This window comes from Pocillopora verrucosa, chromosome 12 (assembly GCF_036669915.1).
Source record: "Pocillopora verrucosa isolate sample1 chromosome 12, ASM3666991v2, whole genome shotgun sequence".
NCBI classification, from domain to species: Eukaryota; Metazoa; Cnidaria; class Anthozoa; order Scleractinia; family Pocilloporidae; genus Pocillopora; species Pocillopora verrucosa.
Window position 1 is genome coordinate 20,060,839 of NC_089323.1, and position 9,984 is coordinate 20,070,822.

The following is a 9,984-nucleotide window of genomic DNA, read 5'->3' on the forward strand; positions in this document are numbered from 1 at the left end:
TTTATAGAGAGGTAACCACTAATAAATGTAACAGATGCTTCGGTGTCTTTATTACACCATTGTGAAGGTGACGGAGGAAATTATTGAAGTAACTTATACATTGCAAATAATTTAATATCATGACAGTGGTCACGCGCCGACAATAATGTGAGGATTAAAAGTAAACTTTGGAGCTTATCGAGTGTCATTGGACATTTCATCACCAAATTCAATTAAAGCATTTTGCGTACTTATCAACAATCACACTTTTTACTGAATTACTGAATTGCTGTTTCATCGTACCAGATTTATAGACGGGTAACCACTGTAAAAGTAACAGACGTCTCGGTGTCTTTATTATACCATTGTGGAGGTGACTGAGGATTACGGTACATGGCCTAATGCAATGCAAGTGCTTAAAATATTACACCATAGTTAATGGAGGGAGAGTCCCCTCTACTAACTATGATTACACTGACAAAAGTAATCGTCATGGTTAAGTAATCAGCCAACTCATCTGAATCCAAGTATCACGTTTAATAACAATGATGAATAGGTAAAATCATCCTTTTAAGGATATCTACCTTTACAAATTAGAATTTGTAAAATTCGATATTTTCTGCCTAACAATAAAGTGAGATAATGTAACGACAACACTTTTTTACACATTTAAGTATGACCGAAGGACGAATGCAATTCTTTGGAAAACTTGAGAAAAAATGATCACCTGCTGACTACCAGTTAATAATTAAACAGACAATATTTTGACTCTGTTTTCCTCCATTAGGCTTGCGTGCGTAAAACTCCTTTGTTTGCTTCATTCTTTCAACATTTTCGTCATGGCCCCTTTAAAAAGCCCATCACGAGAAATCGGATTAACAACTTTAAGGTTCATGTATCGCGAAAAGCAAGGAATTCACAGTTAACGGGGTTCTTATTTCGTATTTTTACAGGTCATGTCACATTAATTTATTCTTCATCACACCCCATCTGCAATGTTTATCTTTTATGACTATACCTACTATGACCCAAATTACACACAATACACTACTATCCCACCCGCCTTTCCAGTCACCACATGGGAAAAATGGAGAAAACGGTTAACACAGGTTAATTGAATAACTCTTCGCTTAAAGAGCTCATGAGTTTTTTGATTACAACTTTTCAGCTCAGAACTGCTAAGTCTTTGAATGATTTCCCATTTTAACACGATGAAAGGGAGTGAGAAGAGGTCCTCAAATATTTCTCTAAGTCAGTTTTGAATTAGGTTATGTTGTTGTTTGGGCAAGTTAAAGCCTGGTGGTATTGCCCTTCAACGAGAATTATTTTCTTAAACGCAGCAGTTTAGTGTTATTTCTTTTGGCGATGAAACTATTAATGGAAAGTTTTATTTAAGCTAGGTGTTTTACTACAGTACCAGTTATGACGTAACTAAGTAATCTTTACGTAATTTTGGCGAGCGAGTGCTCAGTATTTTCTTAACAATTATTGCCGCCATCTTTGATTTTAATGACCGCAGAAGGCTGGGGAGGGAGATAAATTTGTGTTAACGGGGCTGTCGTCGGTCAAAAATAAGGAGAGGGGCTGGGTGGAGAGGTGAAGATTACCCCCCTACCTCCAACGTCCACTCTAACTCCAAATCAAAGCTTACAAAGTTCGCTCACACTAATTAGACGCCTGCACAGCAGGTAAGATGTTACTGAGGCATGCAGTAAATTTGAACAGCACTCGAGTAGCTTTAGATGCTCTCACTTACGCCTCGAGTAACTTTGGCGCATCTTTCATGCTTTCAAAACTCAAGCTAAGTTGTTTTCGGCCACGCCTCGAGCAATCTTTCATCTTATTTTAAATCTTCTGCTGTGCTTCATATCTCAATGAACAAAACTCGGTTTACTGATGAAACGGCTATGAATTGGTGATACTTATAGTGTTACATCAACAGTATCCACCATGAGAGACATAAGTTTCTTCCCCTCGCTTAGAAATTCACTCTTGTTTTTCTTGAAGCCGTCTTCGTAACTAATGCACCAAGCAATCTTCTATCTTTCATTAAATCTTACAATGTGCTTCGTATATCAATTAACGCAAACTGACGCATGAACCTCGCGTTAACAGTTGAGATCCATTATGAAAGATTGACAGCATACTCAGAAGAGATCATAAAGAGATCTTTATTTTCCGTCCCTGGTTTGGCAATCCTCTCTTGTTGCTTCAGATACCTGTTACGAAACAAAAGCATGATTAAAGATTTGCTACACAGCACTGAGGAAAACGTTTCTATGACATCAAATAACTCACTGTAAAATGTCTCCAAAAATCAGGTCTTAATAACAAAACGTTCTCACTTGAGCACTAACAAATCCGCAAGCTAATTTGCATAAGGCGAGGCTGCTATGTTAGTTTTTCACGAGCTTGTCACGCAATATAAACGAGCATCACTGTTTTCATAAGGAAATTTAGGCAGAATTACACGATATTACGGCCTTTAAAGATTCTAAAATACCTTGGCAACCATACAGCTCCACTCTCATGGCTATCACCAGGTGCCAAGCCAATGGTCGGAAACGAATGTAACGCGCCAGGATTGCTGGAATAAGGTCATGTGACACTACAGTGGTACCATCTGTGTTTCCAGATAATTCCTTTAAACAACATATATACGTTATTGACCAGGTCTGAGGTCAACGTGGCTTGGTATTGGCCGAGCTCCTGTTTTTTTTGGGCATTTTTATGGACTGAGACAAAGTCGAAGTCTATCAAAACGCAAAAAAGAACGACGCGAGTCTTTTCATATTGCCCACGGCTGCTGGTAGTATAATAGCCATCCATTTCAAAGTATTTAAATATATTTTCAAAACCAATTTCATGTAAAGATCATTAAGCACAATGACTAACCGTTATACTTTGTCCTCGTTCTTTGTAGTACTGGAAGGTCGACCCGTCGCTACTGTACAGCAGATTATATTTTGTCACCCAGTGATTAATCCTGTATCTTCCTTGAGTTGCCACGCGAGTCACGCCGTGTTGCGTGACCAAATCAATCTGGAGCCACTGATTTGCGTCTGATGTTGATGGTTCCCAGGCCTCGTTGTGTACATTTTGAACTGCTTTATTGTGGAGTCTGGCGTAAACAGCAGCGTGGTATATACTATACTGTGACGAGGCTCTAATTTGACCGTCAAGGATTGCACGGCTTTCCATACCGAGGGCGCGGTGACAATCTAAACGTTGAACGAGTCGAAATCGTTATTGTCAATATACAGTTGGTATAGAGAACATTAGGTGTAACCATGCAATTGTGTGTGAGGCTTTAGCTGAAGTAATGGCGGGGTAAAATACATTGTCTTTAGATACATTTAAGAGAACATCGACTTTCCTACTTACAAAATAATACGATACTGATGACATAGAGAAAATTCTGTTAAGAATCATAACATTTAATAACTTTATTGAAGAACCTAAAGTTTCGAAAAGATACCATGATGTTCTTTTGATTCGACTAGTAAGGCTTGTTAAAACAAAAGTCTATTACCATGACAACCATACAGCTCCACTCTCATGGCTATCTGCCAGTGCCAAGCCAATGGTCGGAAACGAATGTAACGCGCCATGATTGGTGGAATCAGGTCATGTGACACCACAGATGTACTGTCGCTGTTTCCTGAAAATTCCTTAAAGAATATAGAGATGCCATGAAATATTTGTTGCTTTAGTGACAATAGCTGGTCTCCCTTGTTGACCCTAGACATGTTTGAGGCTTTCGTTTCGTTTTATCTTTTGATCGAAACTGTCCTGATGAAACATGTGTCGAAATATTTTGGTGTCTGTATTGGAGTTTTAATAGCTTAGTCATACTTTAACCAAAGTAGACACTTAAGCTAACACAAATTAATCATAATCTCAAACAGTATTTTTTTGCAGATACTGGAGGCAATGATTGGCTGAACCAAAATTTTCGCACTAACCTACCACATAACCCATAAAAAATAAACTGCAAGTCCAAATACCTGCGCAATGACTAACCTTGCTTACGTGTTTTCCTCGCTCTCTATGAAACTGGAAGGTCGACCCGTTGTTACTATACTGTAAATGATAGTTAGTTACCCAATGCAAACGATCATGTCTTCCCTGTGTTGCCACCCGTGTCACGCTGAATTGCGTGACCAAATCGATCTGAAGCCACTGATTGGTGTTTTTTATTGATGCTTCCCAGACCCCGTCGCTGTTTGTGCTTGCTTGATTGTGAAGTCTGGCGTTAGAAGCAACATGACGGGAACTATATCTGGTAGAGGCGCTTATTTGTCCGTCAGTTATTGCACGGCTCTCCATGCCAAGGGCGCCCTGACACTCTAAATGTGAATCGCATTTCAAGTTGGTATATGAATGAGTAAGGTTAAATAGTCCGTTAAGAGTCATAATTTAATTATACGTAACTATCAGTCCTCTGCTCGTCTATCAGGGAGATTCCAGAAAGGAAGGGAACCTTTCAATTGATTTAAGACTCGATTAAGTTGCAGCATGGAAAAGATAGCTCACAGAATGTGAGACTGTAGTTGCATTATTGATCAAAACTGTTTTACCCTGCTCACAGATCTGGCCAATAAATCCCGAACAGTCGCAGATGAATCGTTTTCCGGTCTCCTGACAGTTTTCTCGACATGTTCCTCCATTGAGACACGGTTGATCTTTGCAACAACTGTTGGAACACTGAGTGCATCCAGACGATGCTGAAACTGCAGAATTGCTCTGAGACAACAAATCAGTTGATATGATTTTTTAGCATGGATTGGCAGAATAAGACTCTCTCTGATAATTCATATACAGTATAAGCTTGTCTTATCCGAGCCTGATTTATGGTATGACTGAGAATTTTAATAAGGAAAAAATCCTGACTGGATACTTTTGAAAATATTCTCATATTTTGAAAAGAAGTTATTCATGCCGGCTAAACATCATTTCTCACCGCAATGTTGTAGCGAACGACCAGATCGTAGTACTGAGAGTCTTCCTTTGCCATCAAGGCACCGGGCTTTAAATGTCGGTTTTCCTCATTCAGTTGACAGTTATCTTGGTTGGAATATTTCAGGAAGTTGAAGGAGATACAGCGGCAGTTTGGTTGGCATGCTCTGTAGCAATCTATCACTTTGGTCACTGAGACATTGGCAAACACGTGACCAACCAGGGCGTGGCCATCCACCATGTTCACTCCGATGACGAGGTGGAATGTTGCGAAACAGTTGCCGCTAATGCAAGAGCCCGCGATGAATGGAGTAATGAATCCAGCGGTTATGAAGAGTGAGATGAAGGGACGAAACAAAACTTGGAAACTTCCCCTAATGAATTAAAGTTTCATGAAAAGTGAAGGGTTTTGTTTCAAAATGATCATCACCATGCATGGATCGGCCTTTACAAGCTGTCATATGACTTCTTATCTGACTCTGCATCTATCTCCTGCGACTAAATTTTTCATAACGGAAAGTTTGGCATGCCGCAAAATTCTAGCACAAAAATGTTTCTTTTAAATCGCCATATCAGTTATCATATTCAACATTAGCACGAAGCGTCATACTGAATTATGTAATCTGTAATTTCTTTAAGCTATGGGAAAAAAAAACCTTTAAATGTCTTACAAACGACCAGAAAGGATCCTCCTTAGAATAGTTAAAAAAAAAAAGAAGTTTTGGTTGTCGTTCATATCCCCACGGGATCCGGCACGGCACTGGAATCGACCAGCTGGTCTCTCGCCTAGTAATATCTTGAGAGATCCTAGGCGGGTGACTCGGAAGATCCTACCGCGGCACCGGAAGGATTCTGGTGAGATCTCGGTGTGGTGTACAACCGGGATACCAATAACCCTGTCTTAGGCGATGGACGCTTTACATGGGGTCAATTTTCACTATTCCTCATGAGAGATGGCTTAGAGTTCGACTCCGTAGGAATTGATGAAATAAATTAACGAGTTCTATTAATCAAGCTCTTTGTATTATACTTACATCGCCAAGTAATTGTTTTCGTCAAAGAGGTTAAAATTGTTTTTCTTCCTTTGAGAACAATTTTCTTCATCTACCCGGACTTCACAGCTGGTTCCTTGGTTTTCTTCCCAAAACGCAAAGAGAAATTAAGTTCGGATCAATATCAGTATCTGGGCAACTGCCCACCTACCCCTCCCCTAACCTAACATTCACCCTGAGTTGTTATCAATTGACTGTTGTTGGGTTAGGGGAGGGGTAGGTGGGCAGTTGCCCAGATACTGATATTGATCCTTAAGTTCTAGCATGACATTAACATATAGATGGGATTCACTAAGAATATCAATAAATTGCCAAGAGTTGAAAAATTAACTAACAAAAATTTGGTGAGAGCTGATCCTGGCATCTTCTCAAGGCATAATCTTTAAGTCCATAAACTCAATCGAGAAGCAGATGCAGTCTTAAAAATAGCACACATATTAGTACTATACCAATGCCAAAGAGCTCTCCAGGTCCCAGTTGTTTAAAGGGAAGATAACGCTATTCAACGGATAAAAAAACAAAAACACAAACCGGACTAAGTACATTCGACTGACAACAACCTTTCACTTGACTCTGATGATGACTTCCACTCAGGTTGTCGAAACGTCAGTCACCACTACCGACAACAGTCCTTCTCAGGACTACACTCACCCGGACGATCAAACTACACTATTACAGGATAAATCGCCATCCAGCGGATAGGCGTAAGCAAAGTGTGTCATCATGCATTGGAAAGAGATTTATCCAGTGGATAGTGTTATCTATCCTTCGAACAACCAGGTCTAGGGCGAGAATTTGAGGCCAACGTGTTTTAAAAAAACTCACCCCAAATGGTCTACGATGATGGTTACGTAATCAACCCACTCGTCTGATTCTTTTGATGTATGAACACTGAACAATCGGGAAATGTTAACGAACATCATTTAAAAGGATAAAATAAAACTTATAGAATTCGGTGCAATCATGTATCGGATAACCTAAGTAACTCGGAGTCCTAAATGAATTAACTTAGTAACTTAGCCTCTAAAAAGTCGCAAAACCCCTCGAATACTACTTTGAATCGCTAAAGCAATATGAGTTTGTAAACACGGATCAATCACCCCTAATATTTTTACTTGGCCTGTAAAGAAAGCACGGCAATGACTTTCAAATCATTAAAATGAAAAACAAGAAAGGGCTGGTACCTTACGCCGAGAAATGTCTCCTTTTTAAGAGCGACTACCTAAGACTGGTCAAGACTGGTCCAACCCTGTTTTTTTTTTGTTTCTTTCTTTATCGAGCGGTGTACTCGGTTATTTAAAAAATTCCTTTAATAAATAATTGATAACCTTTAATTAGGGGTAACAATTAGGGGAAACGAATGATATCTTGAATTAAAATCGCGAGGCTCGTTAAAAATTTTCACCCAATCTCGATTGAACTCTCGTCAACGATGGCGACGAGTCTTAGAGTTCGGCATTTTTTGAAAATTCTCCAAGTTTAGAACTTGCTCTTGTACCTAAAGGCCTGGGGAGAGAAAGAGTAGCTCGGCATTATCATTGTCAGCGACGAAAGTAATTGTAGGATCGTTGTCTTAGGAAAATATTATTATGCAATAGTTAATATATCGCAAAAGAGAACGCAAAAGAGGCCGTGGTAACTGTAACGCGATAATTTGTTGTAATCAGGAGTAATGGGCTCCTGCTGTAATAAATTACAGGTACCTAACTGTCATATCTAGGAAGAACAACAGTTATGATATTGAATTGCAGTGTTCCAAACAAGGGTGTCAGCATTTCGGGAGTCTCGGATTATACCATTTGCCATCCCCATGATTAAGAACTGAAACTTTTATGCTAATTAATCTTATGTTTAATTTTTTATGAGGTTATATCTTCGTTTGGCAGGTACTGAGCACGATTAACAGTAGCCCCTTTTTAGATGTAGACCTTCATGTTCATTGCGCTCTAACAACGGACGCTATTTCACTCAAACTTTCTGCTGGCGATCAAACTTTAGCGTAATGCAGAAAGTACTAAAATACAGAGCGACTCATGAAGTTGGTGGGCATTTTTGGGTTGCTGATTTTTAAGTATTTACCGCTCAGTAACCGACAAAGAAAACGTCCTGAAAATGAGACATAGTTTGAAGCTACACTGGTTTGCAGATTTAATGAATGTAACCAAAGAAGTTACAATTCATAGACCCAACGTTTCGACACTCCTGTCTAGTGCCTTCAAAATGGCCTGTCTAGTCCTGAAAATGGTTCTTGTTTTTTTGTTGGAAACCTAAAGTACTACCCCTGCCTTAGTACCCACCTCGTCAGCTCCACGCATTCGTCTCGAGTTGGAAGATATTTTTATTCAGACTTACCCAGGCAGCCTTTCGATATTATAATTATAGTATACTGAAACATTTGAAAACACGTAACTAAGCAGTGCGTGGCCGTGCACCATGTTCCTTCCGATGACGAAATGGAATGTGGCAGAAAAGGAGGTTGTACAGAAATTGTTTCTTTACAGCTTGGGAAAAATTGCTACCTTTTCTAATTTTGCCTTTGTATGTCCTTCTTAGCTGATTCCTTGGTCTTCCTTCCAAAAACAACAAGAATGATGAAGTCTTACACGACATGAACATTATATAATAGAGAGGTCTGGATGGAATTAACTTAGTATTGACAAATTGCCAAAGGTTGAAAAAAATTGCCTAAAATTGAAGTAACCTGAGTCGACTTTGGTCAAAGCCATAGCTCAACCCAAGGGCTCAAAAGGTATATTTTCAGTCCTTGAACCCAATTCGAGAGCTAAATACAGCCATGGTATTTTTCTTCAAACCTGAGAAAAGGAGAATCGTAATATATATGTATATATACATATATATATATATATATTACAATTTCAACAGACCATACATCAGCCTCTTATTAATCATTTACCTGGAATATGTCTTAAATACACGAGTAAGCTACTTGGAAATAAACAAGCAAAGATGAGTGAGGACAAGGCACTCTTAACTTTCTGTGTGGAATTGCTATCATAGCAATTGAATGATATATAATATATATGTATATATATATACATATATATATATATATGTGTGTGTGTCAGTGTACTAAACACATAATCGCGAAGGATTTTTCGATGCACAAAGAAACTTAAAAAAATCACTATGATCGAGAAACACTAGCCAATGTTATTTGAGAGTATCAAAAAATACTGGGAGAATACTGTGAGTCCTTAATGAGCGAGATTCTCTTAATGAGTTTTCTGAAAATTCATGCAACTCTCCAAACGGTTCTTTAAATCAACTTGAGAAGTAATAAATGAAAAGTGATATAACAGTGATATAACAGTGATATTCTTCATCCTTGCCTCATCAACTTATTAAGAATTGCTATTAAGAAATTGCTATCATAGCAATTGAATGATTAAAAAAAAATTGGAAAGCAAGACATGAAGGCAGTGGTACCTCGCGCCGAAAGAAGTATTTGTTTGAGAAAGAGTATTCCACACAGAAAGTTAAGAGTGCCTTGTCCTCACTCATCTTTGCTTGTTTATTTCCAAGTAGCTTACACATGTATTTAAGACATATTCCAGGTAAATGATTGATAAGAGGCTGATGAATGGTCTGTTGAAAAATGAGAGATGATTTTGCCAAAATTGTTTAATCGCGGTATCGAATTTTTAAACAAGGACTGCGGCGTTTCCAATCTCTTTAGTTGCGAACTGAAAATTATAATCCAATAGGTCATCACTTCTCACTCTGAGCATTTCGTTTAGTAACAGGTACCGAAAATACACCCTTAAGAATACCCTGAGCTGAGTCGCAGACCGTCCAACCCTAAAACAGACTTTACTTTACACCGAAATCTCCTTCAAGTACCAAATCCCGGCGTATTTTTGATCAAGCTGGCGCGGCGATCCAATATTATTTCAGTGTATTGTAGAACAAAAAGAACTAAAGCAGGGAGTGACTCATCAAATTGTTTTAAATCCTTATTTGGCTTACTTAGTTT

At 38.7% G+C, this 9,984-nt stretch overlaps 1 protein-coding gene across 1 annotated transcript; it reads right to left on the reverse strand.

The window, feature by feature from the left end:
• Window positions 1–2,190: 2,190 nt before the first annotated feature.
• LOC131783392 (lactadherin-like) lies at window positions 2,191–6,064 on the reverse strand. Its single transcript, XM_066158929.1, has 8 exons — window positions 5,973–6,064; window positions 4,943–5,312; window positions 4,560–4,725; window positions 4,003–4,328; window positions 3,512–3,650; window positions 2,875–3,200; window positions 2,483–2,621; window positions 2,191–2,198 (listed from the first exon to the last, which is right to left on the reverse strand). Coding segments are annotated over exons 1-8 (1,476 nt in total). The 5' UTR covers window positions 5,975–6,064.
• Between the last annotated feature and the right edge of the window lie 3,920 nt (window positions 6,065–9,984).